The 25,517-nt window shown below is 35.2% G+C and overlaps 3 protein-coding genes across 5 annotated transcripts; 2 read left to right on the top strand and 1 right to left on the bottom strand.

The window, feature by feature from the left end:
* Nucleotides 1–438: 438 nt before the first annotated feature.
* On the top strand, nucleotides 439–17,502 carry LOC145614930 (eukaryotic translation initiation factor 3 subunit A-like). 3 transcript variants are annotated; one of them, XM_081670008.1, is made up of 14 exons: nucleotides 439–876; nucleotides 7,428–7,489; nucleotides 8,409–8,893; nucleotides 9,734–9,949; nucleotides 10,702–11,070; nucleotides 11,168–11,197; nucleotides 11,337–11,564; nucleotides 11,679–11,840; nucleotides 13,407–13,628; nucleotides 13,728–13,925; nucleotides 14,025–14,231; nucleotides 15,511–15,591; nucleotides 16,304–16,505; nucleotides 16,645–17,502. In XM_081670008.1, the coding sequence occupies exons 2-14, from the start codon at nucleotides 7,444–7,446 to the stop codon at nucleotides 17,013–17,015; spliced, it is 2,817 nt and encodes a 938-aa protein (XP_081526134.1). In that variant the 5' UTR covers nucleotides 439–876; nucleotides 7,428–7,443; the 3' UTR covers nucleotides 17,016–17,502. The 3 variants fall into 3 exon arrangements, with proteins under 3 accessions (XP_081526134.1, XP_081526135.1, XP_081526133.1); XM_081670009.1 differs by having other exon boundaries at nucleotides 7,422–7,489; nucleotides 14,073–14,231; XM_081670007.1 differs by having other exon boundaries at nucleotides 7,422–7,489.
* Nucleotides 2,180–3,097, top strand: LOC145613767 (serine/threonine-protein kinase WNK8-like). The gene has a single exon (XM_081668826.1). It carries the CDS (start codon nucleotides 2,180–2,182, stop codon nucleotides 3,095–3,097), a length of 918 nt encoding a protein of 305 aa, XP_081524952.1.
* A 5,142-nt stretch (nucleotides 17,503–22,644) lies between the features above and the next one.
* Nucleotides 22,645–23,487, bottom strand: LOC145615301 (embryogenesis-like protein). The gene has a single exon (XM_081670364.1). The coding sequence runs from the start codon at nucleotides 23,390–23,392 to the stop codon at nucleotides 22,895–22,897; it is 498 nt and encodes a 165-aa protein (XP_081526490.1). The 5' UTR covers nucleotides 23,393–23,487; the 3' UTR covers nucleotides 22,645–22,894.
* Nucleotides 23,488–25,517: the final 2,030 nt, after the last annotated feature.

Genomic DNA, 25,517 nt, shown 5'->3' with positions numbered 1-25,517 from the left:
TAATTTATTTTTCAAAAATGTCTAAGAAAAACCATCCTTTTAAGTATTGGCGCATAGCACCTATATGTTTTAGAAATATATAGGATGACAAAATGTACCACTACAGCCTAATAAGTAATAGGTGGTAGGTATTTTAGGAGAAAATAATCAACGACATAAGATAACAAAAAGTACCACCACATGTATAATAGTACAGAAAAAGTACTATTAATACAATTAATACCTTAATGTTACATTATAATACACAAAAATGTACCACTGTAGAAAAATATCAAATAAAAAAATATAATAAAAACCTCATACTGCCCTCCTATATACGTGCTAAACATATAGGTATTATGCGCCTAGATGCACTCATTTTTACGAAATTAGAAAAAACGGCTTATGAACCCAAAACCAGTGGGTATCACCGCACCTACTCTTTTCCGACATATTTCCCGACTCAAGGCCCTTGAGTCAAGGGTCTACCCCTCACCACCCTGTTTGCCTAAAAATTAACAAAAAATAAACCGCCAAAAAGCCCCACGGCAACCACTCCTTTCCCCTTCTTCTTTAATCCCACTACCACTGCACCACCGCTTCCATACCTTCCCAACGCCCTTGAACGGCGACGACATAACTCAACCTTGCATTGCCAGACGACCACCGTACAGCATTCTTACTCCCATCTTCGCTCTACTTCTTCACTCTCCCACTCTCGGTTTCTCACTCTCCCATTCTCAGTTTCTCACTCTCCCTCTTCGCCTCACTCTTCCTCAATTCAAGGTTCTCCTTGTCGCCGGAATAGAGGTGCCGTTAGGTCGCCGCTGGTAAAGAGCTTCACGTCGCTCTTCCTTCATCTTCTCTTGTTGTTTATGGTTTCAACCTTTACTTAAGGTGATTTTCTTCAATTTCTTCTGAGATTTTTATGCGGGTTGAAGTTCCTCAGTTTGCATTATATTCAATTTGTTGTTTGATTTTCTTTTCTTTTTTCTGCATTATCGAATTTTCAGGTAATTTGGATGATTTTGTTATATGGGTTTGTTTTTGTGATGATTTTTGGTGATGGGTTTGTAAATTTTTATCAAAATTTGATTGATACTGAAATATGCGGGTTGAAGTTCCTCAGTTTGCATTATATTCAATTTGTTGTTTGATTTTCTTTTCTTTTTTCTGCATTGTCGAATTTTAAGGTAATTTGGATTGATTTGTGATATGGGTTTGTTTTTGTGATGATTTTTGGTGATGGGTTTGTAAATTTCTATCAAGATTTAATTGATATTGAAATTTTTTGTTGTGATGGGAATGTTCTAAATTTTTGATGTGATGGGATTGTTCTTAATTTAGACTTGATGTTGATTATATGTACATCTTGAAATTGTCGGAAATAGATGATGTGTTAATGGAGGGGGGATGGCTTCCCTAGTCTGGAGCGGGGAGTTGGTCGGTGATGGTGGGAGTATGGTGGGTAAGATTAGAGATGACTGGTACAGTGGCGCTAGGGCTGCAATTTTTGAGTAGTGGTTTGAAAGTTGGGTGTTGACAAAGCTTTGAAGGAGAGTTCTTCTCATGCTTTTGTGATTTTCCTCCGAGTGACTTGGGGAAAGAGGAGATCAGTTTGTCATTGTTAGTTGACAAAACAGGAAGGCTAGAACTAATAGGTTTGAGGTTGAAGGAGAAGTTAGTAAGAAAGAGGGATTTAAATTGAACTATTAGTTAAATGCTTCTGCTTAATACAGGGGCTAAGCCTAGTAGCCTGGCTAAATTCATTAGTATTCCTTCCTGAAGCCATGCTCCTCTCTGCACTATTAATTCTCTAATTTTTTTTCCATAAGATTTGTATTCATTCTAGTAATCTCAGTATTTCCCGAGGTGCCTAATTCTTTTCTTCCAAAGCTAAGACATTCCATTTATTATCATGGCTTCCATCCTCCCCTTGCTTTTTCCCTTTTCTGTCATTGGTGCTTTTTGGAATACTCTGATCCTTCCCATGTTTGTTTCTTTCATCCCTTTTGAAGTTATATGGGTTACAACCTCCCTATTATTCCCCTCCGTTTTCTCCTTCTAGCTGCATGTCTGTGCTTATTATTAGATGGTGCTTCCACACCAAGTTGTATGCCCTGCTGGATATGATGATTTGGTGGAGTAATGAACCTTAAATTAATTGCTATTTGCTTTGATATTGTAGGTAAACTTAGACATGGCAGAACCTAATGATTGGTGGCCTTGGGTTAGAGCTAACCTGGACAAATTTATAACATGGATACTAACAGGAAATGTTACTGAAAATTCTGTAAAAGTTGCTCGGTTTGTAATTCTTGGGTCAGTGGGTTGGAGCTTGATGATGGCTATATTGGTGCACATAATGGGATATAATGGAGAATCTGTGATTTTATCTCCTTTAGCTTTTCAATTTCATAAGTTGGGCACAAGTTCAAGTGGGAGATCTGTTGAAATCAGTGGAGAGGTTAATAAGGTCTACAAGGGCTTTGATGGAGACGGAGTTGTTGGTATGGGAAAGTCAGACAGCATTGAATTGATAGATGCTTTACAAAACAAATTTTTTCTCGAGGAAAAATGTTTTGAAGCTAGCATGAAGCAGAGACATGCCGCTGAAAATATAAATAAGTGCTATTCATCATTCTTAGATTATGACGGAAGAATTTATCATGTGATAACTGAATATTTTAGACTTGGGAATTTGGTCCAAGAGTTCAGCCAAAACGACAGCAAAGAATATACAGCAATCAAGAATTGGTGTAGACGGCTTCTTATGGACAGGATTCAGTTTATTCACAGCAACCTATATTGTGACAGCGAAGGTGATAATATGGTAATCACTGGGAAAACAGCCAGGGTTGTTTTAGGGAAATTTGGCTTCTCAATCTATGTTGAACAAGGGAGTTGTCAAAGACATTATGACTCATACACAATTGGAATGTGCGTGCTAGAGTGGGTTACTAGAGAACCACTATACAGGGATTGCACCACCAAACGAGAATTTTTGGCAGGCTTCAAGTCTCGTGCAGTGGATCTTGTGTTAAATAAGGTGACTTCAACTAAAATCCTCCAAGTATTGAACAAATGCTTCACTGGATTGGAAAGATCTAGTGCATAGTAACTTTTTTCTTTTTTTGAAAGAATATATACTGTAAATAATAAACACTATATGCATCACTACAATATTTTTTTTGGGTTGGTGGTGGGGGAGTTATTAGGTCTTAAGGAAAGCGATCGGCATCATTGGTGAGTACGAGAAAGCGAACATCATTCTCCCTATTGAACTGACATATAGGCCTGCCCCAACCCCCCAGAGATGGTCTCCCCCTGCTGTTGGGCTGTTCAAACTGAACACTGATGGGTTTGCATTATATTCAATTTGTTGTTTGATTTTCTTTTCTTTTTTCTGCATTGTCGAATTTTAAGGTAATTTGGATGGATTTGTGATATGGGTTTGTTTTTGTGATGATTTTTGGTGATGGGTTTGTAAATTTCTATCAAGATTTAATTGATATTGAAATTTTTTGTTGTGATGGGAATGTTCTAAATTTTTGATGTGATGGGATTGTTCTTAATTTAGACTTGATGTTGATTATATGTAAATCTTGAAATTGTCAGAAATAGATGATGTGTTAATGGAGGGGGGATGGCTTCCCTAGTCTGGAGCGGGGAGTTGGTCGGTGATGGTGGGAGTATGGTGGGTAAGATTAGAGATGACTGGTACAGTGGCGCTAGGGCTGCAATTTTTGAGTAGTGGTTTGAAAGTTGGGTGTTGACAAAGCTTTGAAGGAGAGTTCTCCTCATGCTTTTGTGATTTTCCTCCGAGTGACTTGGGGAAAGAGGAGATCAGTTTGTCATTGTTAGTTGACAAAACAGGAAGGCTAGAACTAAAAGGTTTGAGGTTGAAGGAGAAGTTAGTAAGAAAGAGGGATTTAAATTGAATTATTAGTTAAATGCTTCTGCTTAATACAGGGGCTAAGCCTAGTAGCCTGGCTAAATTCATTAGTATTCCTTCCTGAAGCCATGCTCCTCTCTGCACTATTAATTCTCTAATTTTTTTTCCATAAGATTTGTATTCATTCTAGTAATCTCAGTATTTCCCGAGGCGCCTAATTCTTTTCTTCCAAAGCTAAGACATTCCATTTATTATCATGGCTTCCATCCTCCCCTTGCCTTTTCCCTTTTCTGTCATTGGTGCTTTTTGGAATACTCTGATCCTTCCCATGTTTGTTTCTTTCATCCCTTTTGAAGTTATATGGGTTACAACCTCCCTATTATTCCCCTCCGTTTTCTCCTTCTAGCTGCATGTCTGTGCTTATTATTAGATGGTGCTTCCACACCAAGTTGTATGCCCTGCTGGATATGATGATTTGGTGGAGTAATGAACCTTAAATTAAAAAAGGAAATGACCATCCAACTTTATATAATGTGTTAAAAAAAATATTTTTAACACTAATAAACACAATATGCATCACTACAATACTTTAGCCTTACTTAGCTGATGCCCCCTTTTGTGTTAAAAAAATCTACAATATTTTTTTTACAGAAAATGACCATCCAACTTTATATAATGTGCTGCACATTTTAAGGAGGAGGATGCAACAATGTAGTCAACAATTATTCCAGTTAGGCGACATTTCATAATTGTTTTTAGAAATTTTTATATCAAAAAGTTTGATAAAATAAATTGAGAAAAATATGTGAAAAAAATGTGATAAATCTTTTTAATAGAGGAAATAATTTAAACTTTAATGTATTCTAAATGAGAAGATACACTTACCCTTTTTAAGCTTGTAGATATTTCTCATAATTTGATTTTCATTACGAATTTATTCTCTTAATTGTGTGCCCATGGGCACACATTAGAAATACTGTTATACTATTTAAACATTTGACAAAAATATTTAAATTAAAATCAAATTAAATTAAAATCAAAATTATGATGATTATGATTATTATTATTCATTATCGTTATCATTATGATTATGATTATTATTCATTATCGTTATCATTATGATTATGATTATTATTCATTATCGTTATCATTATCGTTATCATTATTATTATCATTATCATTATCATGATTATTATCAATATTATTATCATTATTAGAACTATTGTTAGTACTATTATTATTACTATTATTATTACTACTACTATTCTTATTATTATTATTATTATTATTATTATTATTATTATTTTATTATTATTTATTGTTCTTATTCTTGTTGCTCTTTTGTTATTGTTTATTGTTATTGTTATTACTACTACTCCTCCTTCCGTTTTTAAATACTTGCTCCATTTTCTTTTTTGGAAAACTTTTACAATATTTAATTCCTTTTTCACACTTAGCGTCTGAACTAAATTGAACTGATTGGAGCTGAATTGAACTGAATTGAGCTGATACGAAGATTTTATGAGAGAAGGAAATTAAGAGCTGAACTGTGAATTGAACTGATTGGAGCTGAACTGAACTGAAATTAAGTAAATATGAACAGGCCGACCCAATATAACACTCTCTCTCCTCCCGTTCTTCCACTACTTTTGCTTTTTTCAATTTTTTATTTTCTCAACTACCCCACTACCTTCATACTTTTTTCAATTTTTCCTAAAACTCTAGAAATGGACTTAGTATTTAAAAACAGAGGGAGTATTATTAAAAGTGGTAAAAGTAAAAAAATAAAATAAAAAATCCTAATACAAAAAAAAGGGGGTACTAAACCGCGTCCGGTACCGGGTAACGCCCGTATTTTTATATGAACTCCCTTAAATAACCCTTTCTTAAATAACTCTTCAATCCTCTCTCTCTTACTTTCACTTTTATTTTTCTCTCTCTTCACCTTAAAAATTTCATTCACAAACACCACCAATCAAACCACCAACACCAAGCAAACCACCACAATTCCGTCACCACCAAACAAAGCCACCACAATTCCGTCGCCACCAAGGTTGCGACCGGCTACAAGGGACGATATCAATCGGAAATCAGAAAGGTAGAGGGGTTGGTGTCAGATATTTGTTTTTATTTTATTTTATTTTATTCAGTCGTTCCAGACGAACGCCTAAAATTTTAGAATGTTCCATGGAAGGAACAACTAAAATTTTAGAATCTCCCATGGAACATTCTAAAATTTCAGGCGTTTCCCCCCATAACATTCTAAAATTTCAGATGTTTCCCCCCTTGAACGCCTAAAATGTTAGAATGTTCCAAGGGTGATTCTAAAATTTCAAGCGTTCTTTATATGATTACGAAATTTAAAAAAAAAATAATAAATAACAACAAAAATTCATAGCACTCACCAACTCCGTATGCTCCTACGATCTTTCTAGTGGCGTCAATGCTTCCTTAAACTCGTTCATTCACCGTTTGCGCTAATTGGTGTAGAATAAAACAAATATTTTAAAAAATATATGACATGGTGGTTGTTCGTAGGTGATGCTTGTGTGGTGGTTGGTGGGGTAACAAGTTAGAGAGTGGTTAAAGAAAGTGAAAGTGGAATAGGGTAAATTTTATATGAGGACATGTTTGTAAAGTCATGTTAAAATACCTGGTAAATACCAGACGTGGTTTAGCAATTCACTAGAAAAAAAAAAGTAAAAAAAAAAAAAAAATCGTATAACTCTCATCTCTTCACTCAAACTCACAAACCCTACAATTTGAGTCGTTGATTCGAACTTTGTTATTCTTTCATTCATTCATTCACTTCCCAATTTCAATCCATTGAGGCGATTTCTGTGATTTCCATCCTCCATTGAAGCAGCTTCTCAGGTAAGATGTTTCTTTTTGTAGTCATCGAATATCAATTTCACAATCTAGGGTTTATCGTTTGATTTAATCCTCAGTATGCTCAATTTAGGGTTCATCTTAAGTCGATCGTTGAACTCTTGGTGTTGTAATTACTAAGGTTATGAGAGATTATAACCAGCGATTTTGTTGATAGAGAAGAAATTTATGTGATTTTTCAAGCCTAATTTGGTGATTGAATCAAGTTTTCCGTTAATGTTAGAATGGAACTATGATATTTGACCTTTTCTACCTAAAAGTTGTGATTTTTCGGGGCTAAATTGATAAGTGAATCAACTTTATCTCTAATGTTAAGATGGGACTATGAAATTTGACCTTTTCTCCCTAAAATTTGTGATTTTTCGTGGCTAAGTTGATAATTGAATCAAATTTACCTCTAATGTTAAGATGGGACTATGAAATTGGATCTTTTCTCCGGGAACCCTTCGTTCCCTGGCTTGGGGGACGGGCCTGAATTGAAATTGTGCCAAACAAAATGCATGAGTGACCGAGTGACATTATGTTAAGAGCATATGGATAACATTGTGGTTGTGAACTTAGCTTCTTTGTGAATATGCATGATCATAAAAAGGAGTTTACATAACCTATCACCGTATTATTTACCTGTTGTATTCATAGCGAATCGTTTCTTGTGCAGAGGCAGGCACCCGTTGATCAACATGTCTACCTTTGCGAAACCAGAAAATGCTTTGAAGCGGGCAGAAGGTTGGTAACTTTGAATATTATTGTTTACTCTGTGCCTCTTCCCTTTTGCCCCTGTTTGTTTGCTTTGTTGCCATTACTCAAGATGCTTCCTTCTAACATGTATGCTTAATTTATTGTTTGTCGTATAAATATGCGGGTAGATGACTTCTTAGGATGTAAATATATGTGCAATTGTTTGGTTGACACTAACATAGGAAGTGGAACATCCTTGGAAGTTCTACCCCCCACAAAATAGAGGAATTCACTTAACTAGTCCCCACATATCGCATGGGAATTAGAACTTCCTATGTTAAGCAAAACAAAATCTGGTAGTTCTTAGTAAGTAAAACTTCATTGGACATTACAACTTCATAGTAAGCAATACTTTCCACAACTAAGATTTAACTAAACAAGCACTTACAATATTTATAACTAACTTGAACTATCAGCCTTCCTCTGCTGGATTTGGTTTGTCTTGATAGAACTTGCAGTTGCTATGGTGTTAAGTTTAAGGATGTACGGAGTATTTATTATTATTTTTTTTGTTACCCTAGGGATAGAATTTATTATTTGTTCTAGACTGTTTAGTTTCTTATGATAACCCTTTCGTTCTTCCATCACTGAGTGTAAGGCCATTTCTGCTACCTGAGATTACCTATCATCAATTCATATGGTTTTATATATATTATTTCTATGTTGTACTGTGTTATAATATTATTTATTTCTTGTGTTTGGAATTTATTATCTGATTAACTAATAGCTGTTAGATTACTCCTTTTATTGGCTTCCCTTCCTTCTTTCTTTGGCACATGTGCATGCATCTCTTTGATTCCTGGGTATTATGTCATTCCCGTAATGTGCAAAATATGTTTTGTTTATCTGATGTATTATGCTGTTTTTCTTGGTTCTCATGTCAAGTGTTTACTTTCATTTATTGTAGAGCTGATCAATGTTGGTCAGAAGCAAGATGCCCTGCAGGCCCTTCATGACCTTATTACCTCCAAAAGGTACAGAGCATGGCAGAAAACGTTGGAAAAGATCATGTTCAGATACATAGATCTCTGTGTTGAAATGAGGAAGGGTAGGTATGCCAAAGACGGTTTAATTCAATATCGAATTATATGCCAACTAGTGAATGTGAATTCTTTAGAGGAAGTAATTAAGCATTACATACACTTATCAACTGAGAAAGCTGAGCTTGCTCGTAATCAATCTCAAGAAGCATTAGAAGAAGCACTTGATGTTGAAGATCTTGAGGCAGATAAGCGTCCTGAGGATCTAATGCTAAGTTATGTTAGCGGAGAGAAGGGAAAAGATAGGTCTGACCGTGAACTTGTTACACCTTGGTTCAAATTTTTGTGGGAGACATACAGAACTGTTTTGGAAATATTACGTAATAATTCAAAATTGGAGAATCTTTATGCTGTAAGTATGTATTTATTTGATATTCATTTTTTAACATTGTATTATGCTTGCCTTGTTTTATTTGCAAAGCATAACAATGCTATCTTGGGATGGAAGTATTCGAGTCCTGTTTGTAGATCTATCATTCTGAATAAGATTTAGTGTTTTTTTTTTTTCTTCCTTGATTTGATGTATAGCTTGAAACTATATGACCGTAATGCAAACTACATTAGAGTGTAATAATAGCATCTATAACTGTTTAACATACTTGCAGTTCCCTCTCTTCCCATTTTTACCTTTTTCTTTTCCTTATTCATGCTATATAGTACATATGTGAAGCTCTTTGAATTATGGGGTTAGCTTAGGTTGGGTCCAACTTGTGAAATATTTTAGGAAAAGGTCTTAACATGGGGTCACATGGTTCTAATCCTTTTTTATGGGATGGCTTTTTCCTTTCTTTAGAACAAAAATACATCTATTGATTGAAGGGAGGGCTAAGTGACTAATATTCATGATAGTATGCTATAACTGTAACTGACCAGGGTATTTGATGGTTGTTTCTATACCTCATATGGCGTGTATGTGTTGAAAATGGTTTTTGTTACTGTTGGCACTTCACTTTTCTGTGAAGGTGTATATATCACAATTGCTGTATTCCATGTGCTCTTTGATTTTTTTCATTAAAGGAATTTGTAATCCTATAAAATAACAAGGATGTCTTCTCTTGATCAATTATTATTAAATTCGAGTTATGCTTATAAGTAGGAATCTCGTGCTTTGTTCTGATTTATGATGCCACAGTAATGATAGCTATTTTTGTGTATGTATTACTAGGGACTTAAATTTTGCTTTGTTTTGCAGATGACAGCACATCGCGCTTTTCAATTCTGCAAGCAATACAAACGGACCACAGAATTTCGAAGACTGTGTGAAATAATCAGAAACCATTTGTCAAATTTGAATAAATACAAAGACCAACGAGACAGGCCTGATCTGACAGCTCCAGAAAGCTTGCAATTGTATCTAGACACGAGATTTGAGCAACTAAAGATTGCCACTGAACTTGAACTTTGGCAGGTAAGGCAATGGCCAAGGAATTTCCTGTGGCAGAAAAAGTTTTTTTAGCTGCTATTTGTTTAGAATAATATGCCTGGTTTCTGAGTCACGATATCATATCTTTAATGTTAAACATGAACAGCCGGTTGTCTCTATAAATACCGTGTCCCTATGTGATTGCTGGTGAATATCAAGGGTTTATTAAAAATTGCTTAAAAGAAAGCTTAACTTTTGTTTTATGCTGTTAGACTCAGCTATTTCTGAAAATTTTCCATGATTTTATCCCAAAATGAATGGTTGAAGTTTCATACCCATGTTCGAGTGTCAAGGATTTGACATAGGTACTTGAGGTAAAATGAGGAGTCTAAATAACATAGATTTTGACTCATATTTGGTAGTTTCACTAATTGAAGAATGAAAATTTTTTGTCACCTTTTTCCAGATCATTTACTAATTATTGATGAATTGGGAAGGCAGTTGATGATTTTGCATGTCATAAACATCAGAGCACTGCCTCTCTCTTGGGGTTGGTACTATGAGTGAGGCAACAAGGTTGAGTTGCATGCAACCTTAGACCTACAATATTGGATAGATTTGTTTTCATTAGGTTAATTTCACAGCACAGTTTTGGAGTCATTTTCCTTTATTTGCTAATTAGTAACTGCATGTATATACAAAATTTTTGTGCTCTCATTGCATATTGACCTTCTATTGTTGGTCAAAAATTTTATATATTTATTTAATATTTAATAAGGCATTTGTTTCTCCTTTAGGAAGCATTTCGCTCGGTTGAAGATATCCATGGCTTGATGTGTATGGTTAAGAAGACACCTAAGCCTTCTTTGATGGTCGTTTACTATGCCAAGCTCACTGAAATATTTTGGATCTCTGGTAGCCATCTGTATCATGCATATGCTTGGCTCAAGCTTTTCTTGCTTCAGAAGAACTTCAACAAGAACTTGAGCCAAAAGGATTTGCAGACGATAGCATCATCTGTGGTTTTGGCTGGCCTCTCTGTTCCTCCTTATGACCATAAGCGTGGTGCATCTCATTTGGAACTTGAAAATGAGAAAGAGCGTAATATGAGGATGTCTAATCTTATTAATTTTAATCTTGATTCCAAACCTGAGAGCAGAGAAGTGGTAATTGATTGCTTATCCATTAGCTTGTTTTGTTTTTGTTAATATGTGTATATCTACTTTTTGCCTCTAATAGTTCTATTGTTTTAAACTTTGACAGCTCTCACGCTCAGCTCTTCTTTTGGAACTGGTATGACCCCCCAACTGCTCATTGTTTCAGATTTTTGGTATTGAAAACCAAAGAGATTTTGTGGCAGATATTCAGTCTTTTTTACATCATCTTATCCTGAGTTATTTATTTATTTATTTTTTTTAAATGTAATTTGCAGGTTTCTAAAGGAGTTATGTCTTGTGTACTGCCAGAAGTGAAAGATCTTTATCATCTTCTAGAGCACGAGTTTCTCCCCTTGGCTTTGTCTCTAAAAGTTCAGCCCTTGTTGAACAAAATTTCTAAGCTTGGTGGCAAACTTGCTTCAGCTTCTTCTGTACCAGAAGTGCAATTGTCAAAGTATAGTCTTGCCTTGGAAAAGCTAGCAACTCTGAGGTTGCTACAGCAGGTGCACCATTTATAATATTTTGCATCTCTGCCAAGTGTATTTTGCAAATGTACCATAGTACACTATGCCATAGCTGCCTTTAGTGTCATTGATATCCGACTTTTGACATCGCAGGCTTCCCAAGTTTACCAGACAATGACTATTGAGAGTTTATCCCAGATGATTCCATTTTTTGAGTTTTCCGCTGTGGAAAAGATCTCTGTAGATGCTGTCAAACATAGGTTTATAAATATGAAGGTTGACCATAAGAACGGTGCTGTTTCGTTTGATATTCTGGTAAGCTCTCATGTCTGGCATCTATGCGTCATGTACTTATGTCCATTAGTTTTTTTAAACTGCGTGTGTGCGTTATGTACTTATGCTGACTGTGTGTGTGCATTATGTACTTATGTCCATTAGTTTTTTTAAACTGTTTGTGTGCGCGTTATGTACTTATGTGCTTTAAACTGTGTCTAGCATCTATGCGTTATGTACTTAGGTTGGCCATATGAAAGGTGCTTTTTCATTTAATATATGCTTAAATGTTGCATTGAGATTGTGTAAAAAGTGAAACATGACTATCATTTAGAAATGGAATGAATCAATCAATCAATCGATCAAAACCTTAATCCCATAAGCGGGGTCGGCTAACATGAACCAAATTTGATTATTCCGTGTAGTCATTGACATAAATCTTCTTCCTCCATCCCTTATGATCCAAAGCTTCATCCTCATGCAAATCCATATACTTCATATCATTCCTAACTCCTTCCAACCAAGCCATTTTCGGTCTCCCTCTCCCTCGTTTGACCTCTCCATAGTCCCACTTTTCCATTTTTCAAACTGGTGCACCCTCGGGTCTCCGTCTTACATGCCCAAACCAACGCAAGCGATTTTCCCTTAGTTTATTTGCAATGCCTAATGAGTATTAAAAGTAAAAGTAAATTAAATTTATATAAAATTCAATTGAAATTTTAAAATTAAGAAATTGGGAACTAGTGTAGGAAGTTGCAAAATTACGAAAATGCCATGAATGACAAATGGGATCTTTTTCCATAATTACCCTTTTCTTACTCCCAGCCACCTTTTTATTTTCCTACAAATCATTGTATCCCTCTATCCTCAAATAAAGTTACATTTCACAAAAAAAAAAAAAAAAAAAAAAAAAGAAGATAAAATCTTATTCGTAACTATAATTCCCATTTTACCTTTATCATGCTATTATATTCACCTTTTAATCAACCAAACCTCACATATGTTTTATTCATACTTTTAAAAACGCGGATTTGGGGGGGGGGGGGGGGGTTATATCTGTAGTAACTAAGTAGAACCTTTAAACTTGAACTATAAAATGGGAGTTTGATAACAATCAGGTCTAGAAATTTGAAATGAATTTTGTACTCTGAATTTTCAATCTGATCTTGACCCTAAGTTGCTTTATGTCTGATTAAGCTGAATAAAATAACTATTAGGTAGAGTACATTTCTGTCTGATCGGCTTTCATATGATATCATGTTACCATAAGATAAGTCACTATTATTAAGAAATGTCATTCAGGATGTTCAGAACTACTGTTATCCTTGCTCTGAATTTCACATCTGATTTTGACCCCAAGTTGATTGATGTGTGACTTAGCTGAATAGGATCTACCTATGTTGTGCATAGCTAGTTCAGGTATTCTTATCTCGGGTAAACTATGAACCTTTATCCTACTTTTTGATTGATTACTTGTTGAGGGCTTTTGAGTTTAACATTCAGATTTTTTGATGTTCTTTTAGGCCTTTGCCTCAGTTAAGATTTTGGTGTCCAGATATTTTTGGGTCACCTGGTAAATCGTTTGACCGATCATGATGTTTAATGCAGGATCTTGAATCTGATACCTTGAGAAATCACCTTACAGTGCTTGCTGAATCATTGAATAAGGGAAGGTCCATGATATATCCTCCCCTTAATAAAGCATCAAAAATTGGAGATTCTTTACCTGGTTTAGCTGAGGTTGTGGAGAAGGAACATAAGAAGCTTCTTGCTCGTAAAACAATCATTGAGCAGCGCAAAGAGGAACAAGAACGCCAGCTTTTGGAGAAGGTATGTTCATTAATTGCTGTACCTATTATGAGGAACTTGATTGCTGTACCTTGTAATATGCAGTCCTGTTTAAAACTTATATCTTTGGTGTCTTAATAGGAGCGTGAGGAAGAGTTGAAGAGACTACAGCAGCAGAAAAATAACAAGGAAGCTGAACAGAAAAGGCTTGCTATTGAATTGGAGAAGAGAAAGATTCAGCGAATCCAAAAGGAAATCGAAGAACGTGAGAAAGAAGAAACAAAAGCTCTGATTCAGGAAAAGTTTTCCAAAAATAAGAAGAAACCACTTATTGAAGGGGTGAGTCCACCCCCCCCCCCCCCCCCCCCCCCTGCTAACACTTCTTGATGTTGTGTGCAAATTTGTGTGCAAATTTGTGTTTTATATACTCTATTTCAGGATAATTTGACAAAGCAACAATTGATGGAGTTGGCTCTCAATGAGCAGCTGAAGGAGAAACAAGAAATGGAGAAAAAATTGCAGAAGTTGAGCAAGCAGATGGATTATTTTGAGAGAGCTAAGAGAGAGGAGGCAGCTCCACTAATTGAATCTGCATATCAACAACGCTTGGTTGAGGATCAGCTTCTTCATGAGCGTGAGCAACAGGTAGATTTTAACTTGAATTCTTTCTATATGAGCGTGAGCTATGTATCTACACACTTAAGTCTAGATAATTTGTCTGGAATCGTTGTATGCACCCGCTTTAATACATGGTTTCTTATTTTTGTTTCTAAACTTCACAATGTAACTTTTACCTGTGTCGGGGGTTAAATTATCTTTTGGGGGCCACCGTCTCTGTCAATCTTGATCTTCAATATAATTATTCTCTTTTTGATTATTATTTTCTTAAATTCTCATATAATATTTGTTAAACCTTTTTCTTTTCCAAGAATTCAAGAGATTGCAAGCAGTTTAATAGTTGGTGTACAGGCAACAAACATTTTGGGGAGCATGTAGGCCTTGTACCTATTTGTAGTATGGTGGTAGTGGGTTGTGTGTGTTTTGGGGGGGGGGGGGGGGGGGGGGTGGGGGGAGGGGGATCAGTTGACGCTAAGATTAACACTGAATGATGAGTTATGTGGCATTTGGGTCTAATTCAGGTTGAGTGATTTTCTTCGATATGACTTTTCGGTAGATTTCAGGTTCGGGTCAGGTCATTTTCGGTTCTATTGCCAATATGCTTATTTTAATATAGTGATTATTTCGGGTAGAGTTTGGGTCTTGGGTCAGGTATGAGTCCGTTTTGCCATGTCTAAATATGCGCTCAGCAGACATGTATATCACTGTAGATGTATCACATGTTTGTCATAGTCAAAGTTATGAAATTCTTATGCTGCTCTCTTTAATCCTTAAAATCACAGGTCTTTCAGTGCTTAGTTTTTATCTTCCTTTAGTTAAAAAAACCAGGATTTGTGGGAATATATGCTGTTTAGTTCTCTCTCCGCCCCTAAATTAAAAGCCTCTTTCTCTTTATTATGTGAGTAATAAATGATAGAAAGAGGCTTTTTTAGTTAGTGTGCCACAGTGTTTTAAAAAGCGCGCCGGGGTAAGTGCTTAACTTGGTCTGGGAGAGGCTTTTTGGTTAGGCGCAGGAGCACCAAAAGTGCACGTGGCACACCTGGAGAAATTTCTGCCAATTTTATTTTAATGCGCCTCACTTCAAAGAGGCGCACCTAGGCGCTGCATGACCCTTCTCGCTTCAGCATGCATTGAGCTTTTGTATACATTGGTGTGCCACACCAGGCTTGTAGACTTTTGTATGCTAAGATGCCCAGGAAATTACTTAGTTGCCTTACTATATTTAATTCTTCTTTACTGCTCAAAGAGCATGTGCTATTCTGGCCAGTTTCAGATAATCTAACTAGTTTTGAATATAATGTTACAGCTTGAGGTTGAGCTCAGCAGGCAGCGTCATGATGGTGACCTTCAGGAAAAGAATAGACTTGCTCGTGTAATGGAAAACAAGGTTAGCAGCTCATCATAATAAATGTAATTGATTTATTTGTTACGTGCTTGTTATCGCTTATCAGGCAAACTTGGTTGCTCCCTTAGATACTAACTCAGTTCCTTAATTTTAATAACTTACTCCCTCTGTGTTTTATCACTTGCTCTATTTGTCCATGTGCGGAGTTTTAGGAGGAATTGAAGAAAGTAATAAAATATGATGGAAGTGGGGTTGGTTGAAGAATAAAAAAAAAAATCTAAAAAAGCAAAAGTAAGTGTAAATGAGGAGAGATAATATGAAAAATATTAATATATGATATGAGGGGTCACTAGTGGAGAAAGAAATAGTAAAAAATTGTTACAAGTTTCTAAAAAGGAAATGGAACAAGTAATGAAATACGGCCACAAAAGGAAAATGGAGCAAGTATTAAAATACGGACGTAGTATATCTCTAATTATCGGTGTGTGAAAATCATTTTATATAATGAGAGCAAGTGATAATATTTTTTCTTAAGCTATTATCATTATATAGAGTTATAGAGTCAAAGTGGACTGTGAATACTGCAGAAGTTAAAAACGTGGCTACTAAATAAAAGGGAGGAAGTATTATTGAAGTAAATGAGATATTCACAAAAAAAAAATAATTTGAAGTAAATGAGATGTTGCTTGTCTTATATTGTCATTGATGTTGTATGAGGTTTATGATTCTTTCTCACCATCCCTCTTATCCTCAGAAAATTTTCCAAGAGAGAGTGGTGGGTCGCCGCCAGTCCGAATTCGAAAGATTGAGACAAGAACGGGAGCAGCATTTCCGTCAAATTCGCGAGGCACGTAAACAAGAAAGGGTAGCTCAGCGGAAGATGCTTTTCTATTTGAGATCAGAAGAGGAAAGATTGAACAGGCTGCGTGATGAGGAGGAAGCACGGAAGCGTGAAGGTCTGATCAGCTTTTATGGCACAACAATTTTCTCTCAGCTTACAACCTTTGAATTTCTTGCTAATTTAGTATTTTGTCGATATATGTACTGAACACTTGTTGCTTATATATTTACCATTTTTGGCATTTAAACCTGCAGAGGCTGAGAGAAGAAGAAAGGAAGATGCTGAGCGCCAAGCTAAGCTGGATGAAATTGCAGAGAAGCAGCGGCAACGAGAGCGGGAACTTGAAGAAAAGGAGAGGCTGAGAAGACAGCATATCCTTGCTGGTGAGGCTGCTCGGTCTTCTGAGGCTTCTCCTCTTGCCAGGCCTCAGGCAGAGGCTGTACCTGCTGCAGCAGCAGCCTCTGCTGCTCCGGCTGCTGCCGCTGCTGCTCCAGCACCTACGAAATATGTTCCTAGACACTTGCGGGAGAAAGCTGCTGTGCCAGCCCCAGCTCCAACTGCTGATAGGTGGCGAAGTACTGATCGCCGTGGTTCAGGTGGTGGCAGCTCAAGGCCCACTTGGTGACGATCCATGTGGCTTAGAGTGTGGATTTTTTAAGGCCCATTTGGTCATCAATTCGTGCTCGGGGTTCTTAAGCTCTCTGACCACTTCTGTTGCAATCAGACAGTCCAGACTGTGCATGGTTTTGTTCCTCTGAAATTTCTTTGTGGCAAATGGCCATTCCCAGAGTTTCTACTCTTTCAATTTTGTTATCAATGTTCGTATTTATGCTGCTTTATACTGTATTCACGAGTAGCAGAGTATTAAGAGGGATGTTGCTAGTGTTGCGACTATGAAATGTATTTTTGTAGAACTTCTTCAAGCATCTCGTATACCTAATTGACGTGCTTTTATTTTTGAGCTTTTTGATGCCTACCTTTTTGGAGGATGGAGAACTTTTTTCGGATATTTGAGCGTTTTTTCCTTCAAACTAGTAAGCAGAATCTTGAATATCTGGACTTATCACTATTATGAAGGTATTATCACAGGCATCTGCCAATTTTTATTCTGAGTTAAGTGATCTTTTTGGCAATCAAACTAAATAGAAGTCGGAAGTCTGAACTATTATCCCTAAGTCTTCGTTATTTACAAAACCTAACCGCGATCTTCTCTCAGTTTCTCTCTAAAAATTTCAAAACTTGAGCTGTCTTAGGCCGGAACAAAAGCTTTTATACGAAATACTTCACAAGTCCAAGCCAATAATCACAAAAAAAGAAAATTCTGTATCTCTTCAAGCCGTTTAAAAATTGCTTAACATTATAAATGTCAAGTCTATGATAATGTGAAGTATGGTTCTGTGAATGAAGTATGGTTCTGTGATTTGACTTCTGATTGTATGTCAACGAGTTCATCTCGTGTGTTGTATATAAGCACTTCTCTGAAGAAGTTTTGACAGTTTCTTGACAAACATCCCAGCGACGAGCTGGGTTTATTGTTGCATGATGCGATAAAATTGTACAAACTCTTAATATCTAGCCAAGGAGAATGTTCAAAACAGTCATTAGACATGGGTATAAATTGGTTGTCTCTCAAATGTAGCTATCCACTTTGGGCTGTAAGTTGGAACTGATCATAGGAGGAAGACGGAGCACTTAATTTGATTTCGACATTAGTCATCAAGGTTTACTGTCGTGATCTAATTTCTTATTGAATGAGAATGATATTGGTGGTTCATCTTTTGGTAGACTGTCGTTTATTCACTGATTCACAACCATCACTAGATCTACTTATGCTTCTCATGATGAAAGAACTAAAACAACTGGTAATAGTTGAGTCTATGAAGAAGGAACTATATTCGTCCAGTTATCTTGATCAAATTTATTTTTCCAAGACATCTGTGTATTTTGTGGAGGATTTCTGTGTGCACACAATTTGTTTAAAATCATATCAAATTTCATTTAATGCAACAACAATCCGTAGGTGTCTTATACTTCATCATTTGAACTTGTGTTTAGTGACATATAGTCTTTTAGTAATGTCTGTAATGGTAATTGTGAATTGTTCCAGTACGTATTAAGCTTCGACATTGTCATAGTTACACTTTGAACCTTGATCAACCTCTTAGGCTGCATGATTTCGCGTTTCAGTAAGCTTTGCAGAAATTATAGCATAAGCTGTAAATGTCAAATACTCCTGTAATTTTTCGCTTATTCGTCAACTGTAACTATTAGACCTGCTTTCATCAGTGTGCAGGGCGTCTCCTGCATCACAAACTAGTTGACAATTGGTTGAGTATGACTTTCGGAATGATACGAAGTAGATTAGGATGAATGTTTTTGTATGTAATCGAAATAATAATTTCATGATAAGAATGTTTTTGCATGTAATTAATTTTGTTTGTTTCGTACAGTTCAAGTACTCAAATTTTTATTTTAACACAACCAAAGGAGCATTTATTACATAAGGAGGATTAAACCTTATAAGACCATAAGGTCATAATCCCAAAATAACAGAAGAGTGAGAAAATACAGCGCGAAAGAAGCATTGAAAACAGCAGATATAGACCAGAATGTAGCAAAAATGGTTATAATTGAGAGGACACCTTATTAACTAGAACAGCTCATGAGATACATCCAAATAATCTCTACTCAATGATAATTGAAATCTCCTCAGAACTCTCATCTCGTATCAAAAGGCCAGTAAAAATAGATGAAAGGAAAAGAATCCGCCGTTCATATATAAACCGAAGTGGAGATTACAATACGGGAAGCAGAGCAGCTAATAAGTCCTTCCAATCTTTCATCCTTGAGCTGGTGATTGGGCTGGTGGTTGAGTCGCCTGTTGTACTGGTGGCGGCGGCTGGGTTACGGGTGCAGGTGGTGGTTGTGTTACGGGTGCAGGTGGTGGTGGAGGCTGGGTCACTAGTGCACGTGGTGGCGGTGACTGGGATACTGGTGCAGGTGGTGGCGGTGACTGGGATACTGGTGCAGATTGCGGTGACTGGGTTACTGGTGAAGCTGGCAGTGACTGGGATATTGGTGCAGGTGGTGGTGGTGACTGGGATACTGGTGCAGGTGGTGGCGGTGACTGGGATATTGGTGCAGGTGGTGGCGGTGACTGGGATACTGGTGCAGGTGGTGGAGACTGCGTTACTGGTGCAAGTGGTGGAGGTGACTGCGTTACTAGTGCAGGTGGCGGCGGTGACTGGGATACTGGTGCAGGTGGTGGTGACTGGGATACTGGTGTAGGTGGTGGTGGTGGACTAACTGGAGGAGCTGTGGGAGATGGTGGGGAAGTTGAGTTTGACACTTGTGGAGTGGACAAGGGTATTGGAGGTGTTGTAGTTGTCGGGTTTGAAGGTGTTGGTGGTGCTGGCGATGCATTTGTTGGTGACATTGCTGGCGCTTGTGCTTTTGCTAGTGCTACGGCAAGAAACATGCCATATGACATGCAAACACACCTTAGATTAGCCATTTTTCTTCTGGTTAAGATCTTAAAGTATGTAGGTGGGTTTATATACCAAGTAAAGATCGACTTTTAAGACATGGAAAGGACTTGGTGAAAGGGGAGAGGTAAACTTCAAACGGTTGTTGCATCTCACTCACATCTACTGAATAATGGAAGTTATGATTTTTAAGTAAAAATAAAAAGACAGAAAAATCTTGTTTAACATGTTCAATTGTGGTATCAATTATCAAGATTTTGGACTAAGATTTTGAGCATCCTGCATGGGATGTACTTAAATTTGTGTTGATTTATAATTTCCTCCAATATTTTGCAAAAGACCATTTTTTTTAGTACATTTAGTAAAGATACGTGGGTCAAATTAAATTAAATACTCGTATGAGAATAATATAAAAGTCATATTTTTGCAATTTAAAGGAAACAAAGGAAATAGCTAATAAATTTGAAAATGGAGCCAGTGAGATCCAAAAAGCTAATTTGATAGGTGGTAAAGGATAAGGATAGGTTGCCAAAAATGCTCCAGGAACTGTATGTATGAGTTGGTATGACTGACTAAGAAAAATGTTCAGATTAACCAAAGCCTGAGCCAACCCTAGCCTCAAGCTGAGCCAAACTGTCTCAACCCAATGATGACCAGCCAGAGAAGTCAGAAAAGACCAACGATTCCAGCTGAGTTACAAGTGACTAGTTCGAGTCTCGGTTAAAGCTACTGAGGTTCAGTGAATTTCAAGCTAAGCCCAAACTGAGAATGAGCTCAGTTCAGCACATTTCTTCCTAGGGATATCTATATACCATTGATGTCACCAGTCAATGGCAATATATACTCCATAGTTCGTTAACAATCCATACTTCATGCTTATTAAACTTACATCCCTTTAGAATTCACAGATAGGATTCTAAGGGAATTTACAGATAGGATTGTGAGGGTGAAGGAAGTTACTGTAGATGACAGAAATCTTGACCACTCTCTAGGGATGGATGATCTGATCGGAGATCAGGTAATCTGCCTCTTAATTGATCAGGAAATCCCCGAACGGCCCTTGATGTACCCCAAATATGAAGGGGGAAAAAAAAACCTACACTGAGGTTGTCCTAATGACCTAATCTAGCAATGTCGCCACATTCAGATTAATAACTTTGCTATTATGGCATTAAATCCATCGTGTGGCAAAAGAAGTGAGTAAAGCTGAGACACCAAGATAGAGTATCTCCACTTGCAGGAAGCATACTCATTCTGTTTTTCCACAATGACTGAATCACATTTTGTATACAATATTCAAGCCATTGCCAGTTTACAACTGATTGACTTTAAGAGCATAACTTACATAGAAGAAAAGGCAACACTAGGTGAGAAAATGAGAATATGGTAAGCTAAGGCCACTTAATGAGGGAGGACTAATAATAGTGGTCAGTTGACAATTTAAATCAAGGAGGTGGTGGTTATGGAGCACAAATAGAAAGGAAGAACAAGAGGAAGGGTATTTCTAATCTTCAAATCCAAATTAACAGCTTTTTCACTGGAAGCTATCTTTTATCTTCACTCCCTCTCTTTTCCTCCATCAATAAAGCACAACCCTTATTATCATCAAACCCAATTACAAAACTGAAAATCCATACATACAGCAAAAAATGGTTCCTTTGTTTCCTTACATTGCAGGCTATGAAGAGATATGGTGGATTAAGAAAATAAATATAGCAGAATATATGATACACTAGAACATTACCTAATTATCAAATACCCTGTTTCCCACAGTATCAGGACCACAAAAAATATCAACAGCGATTCCACTACAAGATAATGTTGTCACTGGATCTAAACATTCAAGCTATGTGTATACAATTATTTCTTCAGCCAAGAGTTGCACAAGATGGTTGCTTTTTTTTTTTTTATCCAATCAATCCTGCTCATACCGACAAGCAAGTGTTCAATTAGTCATATAATATTACCTAGATCATATCAGGAAGTTATTCTAATGGAAGAGGAATACTTACCTCGAGAACATAAAATCTACCGGTTTTTTATATACCGGAGTAAAGTTATCAGAATTGTCCAATCTTGAACAATTAAAGAATAACATGATCACTTCAGCCCATTAGTAAGTAGCTAAGACTAGAAAAGAGTGATGTCTTTATATTAGAGGCTGGTAGTCCTTCAAGATGATATTGGAATGCAAGATAACTTCAGAGATACAAAGTATTAGTGGCTGGGAAAGATATAATTTATTTTCAAAAATACAATGGCACTTGCCACTACATATCAGATGACTAACTACATTTTGGATCATAAGAACTGTCATTAAATTACTGCTAAATGTATCATTCTAACTGGCAACTACAGTCTAAATTTAGGTTAACTTTGAAATTCGGGTTAACTTAAACTGAGGGAGCTCTTGAGGATCCCATCAAATTTCAGCACATAAATATACTAGGATCTGCTACTTCAATTCATGACTATGGTGACACTCAGAGTGAACCACTAATGGTAAATCCAAGCATAAAATTATAGAAACTTAAGATGTCATATTATGACAAATTATCTGAAAGCATAAGCTCGAATTAGAACACATTCAACAAAAAAAATTTATGATATCTTCCCTCAAATGTGAAAATTATCACTTCCAAGAGAGCGTTAAGATTATAAACAAACACAAGTTCTCAAGACTTTAATCTCTATTCGAACCAGCCATCGAAACCAATGATATAACAACATCAGTTAAACAAGTACACAATAAAAAGATTCAGTGAACTCTGTTAAATTAAACATCATCAATTCTCAATCAATGATACACAGCACAAAATTGTTTATGTTCCACAACATTCCTTATTAAAACTGCAACATAAAAAATGAGTAATATCATACTACAATTTCCTCAGCTACTGAAATAACTCCTTGCAGTATTATACTCAATATAACTAACACTAAAATGATTATCTCAAAAAAATTAAGACTATCATTGATAAATAGAAAAAAACTCGAACCTCGAAAAATCGAATCGAAATCAATCATCCAACTGCTGAAGCTCAGCCTTAAGCTGCTCAATCTTGAGTCCCATAGACCTTTGCAAAGCTTCTCTCTCCTTATCCTTCAACCTTCCCAACAAGCCTTGAAACATGTCCAACACTTCCATAACAGCAGCTCTAGCACACTCAGCTTCCTCATTGAAATAAACAGTCTCTTTAGATTCCATAGCTGCCTCAATTTCCTCCCTTGCTTCAGCAAATTTCAAATTAATTTCATCCACTATCTTGTTTTTGTCAAAATTTTCAGCTGAATCTCCACTGTAACTCCTCAATTGAGAAATTAGGGATGATGGGTGGTTGAAATGGGGGAAATTTGGAGTGGGTTTGGAAGAAATTTGGGGTTTTGAGGGTAAACATTTGTGGGTAGAAATTGGTGCAAGTGATTTGAAAAGAGAAAAAAATTTGGGGTTTGTAGACTGCGTAAAAGGGTTTTTGCGAAGCAGGTTGTAGATTGAAATCGATGATTTTTGATGCATGATTTTTGAATTCAAAAATTTGGGTGCAAAAGAGAAGGTAAAGAACAAAAGGGGGAAGATGAATTTTTCTTTCTTTTTTTGAAATTAAGGGAGGACTGGAGGAATATGACCTAAACCATAAGATGACTAGATTAGGGTCCGTATAATACACGGATAAAAAAAAAAAAAAAATAAAAAAATAAAATAAAATAAAATAATAGTTTAAATCTTGCTATAAATATTTTTTAGTTGTTAAATTCAATATATATATATATATATATATATATATATATATATATATATATATATATATATATATATATATATATATATATATATATATATATATATATATATATATATATAGGAAGGCTCATGTAAGAACCCTCCTCTATATAAGAACCCAATCTTATATAAGAACCAATCTCAGCCCTTTATTAGTTTTGATCTAACCATCTAAAATGATCCTTTAGTAATGGCATTTCTGTAATTTTGAGAATTTCGTATTTAGAACATAGAAAAAAAATTTAGAACATAGAAAAAAAATTTAGAACATAAGTAGAAAAAGTTTAGAACATAAGCAAAAAAATTTAGAACATAAGAAAAATAATTTGAAATATAGCAAAAATTTAGAACATAAACAACCAAAAACGTTAGAACATAAGAAAAAATAATTTAGAACAAAAGTTGAAAAAAATAATCGTAGCATAGGCAAAAATTAATAACGTAATCTAAAAAAAATAATTTAGAACATAAGCTGAAAAAATAATTTAGAACATAGGAACAAACTTAGAACATAATCTAAAAACAATTTAGAACATTAAAAATAATTTGGAACATAAGTAGAAAAAATTTAGAATATAGGAAAAACTTTACAACATAAGAAAAAATAATTTAGAACATAAGTTGAAAAAAATAATCGTAGCATAGGTAAAAATTAATAACGTAATCTGAAAAAAATAATTTAGAACATAAGCTGAAAAAATGATTTAGAACATAGGAACAAATTTAGAACATAATCTAAATACAATTTAGAACATTAAAAATAATTTGGAATATAAGTAGAAAAAATTTAGAATATAGGAAAAACTTTAGAACATAAGCTGAACATAGAAAAAAAAATTTAGAACATAAGCTGAAAAAAATAATTTAGAACATAGGAACAAATTTATAACATATTCTAAAAAACAATTTAAAACATTGGAAAATTTTTGGAACATAAGTAAGAAAATTTTTTTTATATATATATATATATATATATATATATATATATATATATATATATATATATATATATATATATATATATATATATATATATATATATATATATATATATATATATATATAGGGGAGGCTCTTGTGAGAATTTATCTTATGTGAGAATTTTTCTTATGTGAGAACACTCTTTATGTTCTAAATTTTAACTCTTATGATCTAAATTTTAAATATGATGTTCTAAACTTTTCCTCAGGTGTTCTAAATTAAATCAAATGTTTTAATTTAGTACTCACATGTTCTAAACCATAAATTAGTTAAGTTTGATATTATAAATTTTAAAAACTTGTTCCAAAATTTTAACTTGTATGTTCTAAATTTTAAAACGTGTGTTCTAAGATTTTTAGTTATATGTTCCAGATTTTAAAGCGTATGTTCTATTTTTTACTCGTATATTGTAAATTTTTTACTCACATGTTCTATATTCTATATCAATTTATTCTAAATTTTTATTCACATGTTCCTAATCTTAAATCAGATGATCTAAATTTTATTCATGTTTAAAATTTCATAAAGCAAATTTACTAAATATTTAGTCACTTGTTCTAATTCTTAAATAAGATGTTCTAAACATATTACTCACATTGATGTTCTAAATTATTACTCATATGTTCTAAATTTTAATTTGAGTCACATGTTCTAAATTTTTTCTCTTATGTTCTAAATTTGTACTCACATGTTCTAAATTTAAGATCAGTTCTCATATAAATACAAATTCTCACATATGGGCCTATTCTCACTGGATCCCACCCCTATATATATATATATATATATGCCGAAAAAACTGAATCAAATTGCTATTCGGTTCGGTTTTATCCAGATTACTTTCACCCCTAGTATAGCCTTCAGAGTTATATTCGCTAACATA

This window comes from Chenopodium album, chromosome 25 (assembly GCF_948465745.1).
Source record: "Chenopodium album chromosome 25, dcCheAlbu1.1, whole genome shotgun sequence".
NCBI lineage: Eukaryota > Viridiplantae > Streptophyta > Magnoliopsida > Caryophyllales > Amaranthaceae > Chenopodium > Chenopodium album.
This window is presented reverse-complemented; position numbering and strand designations above follow the sequence as displayed.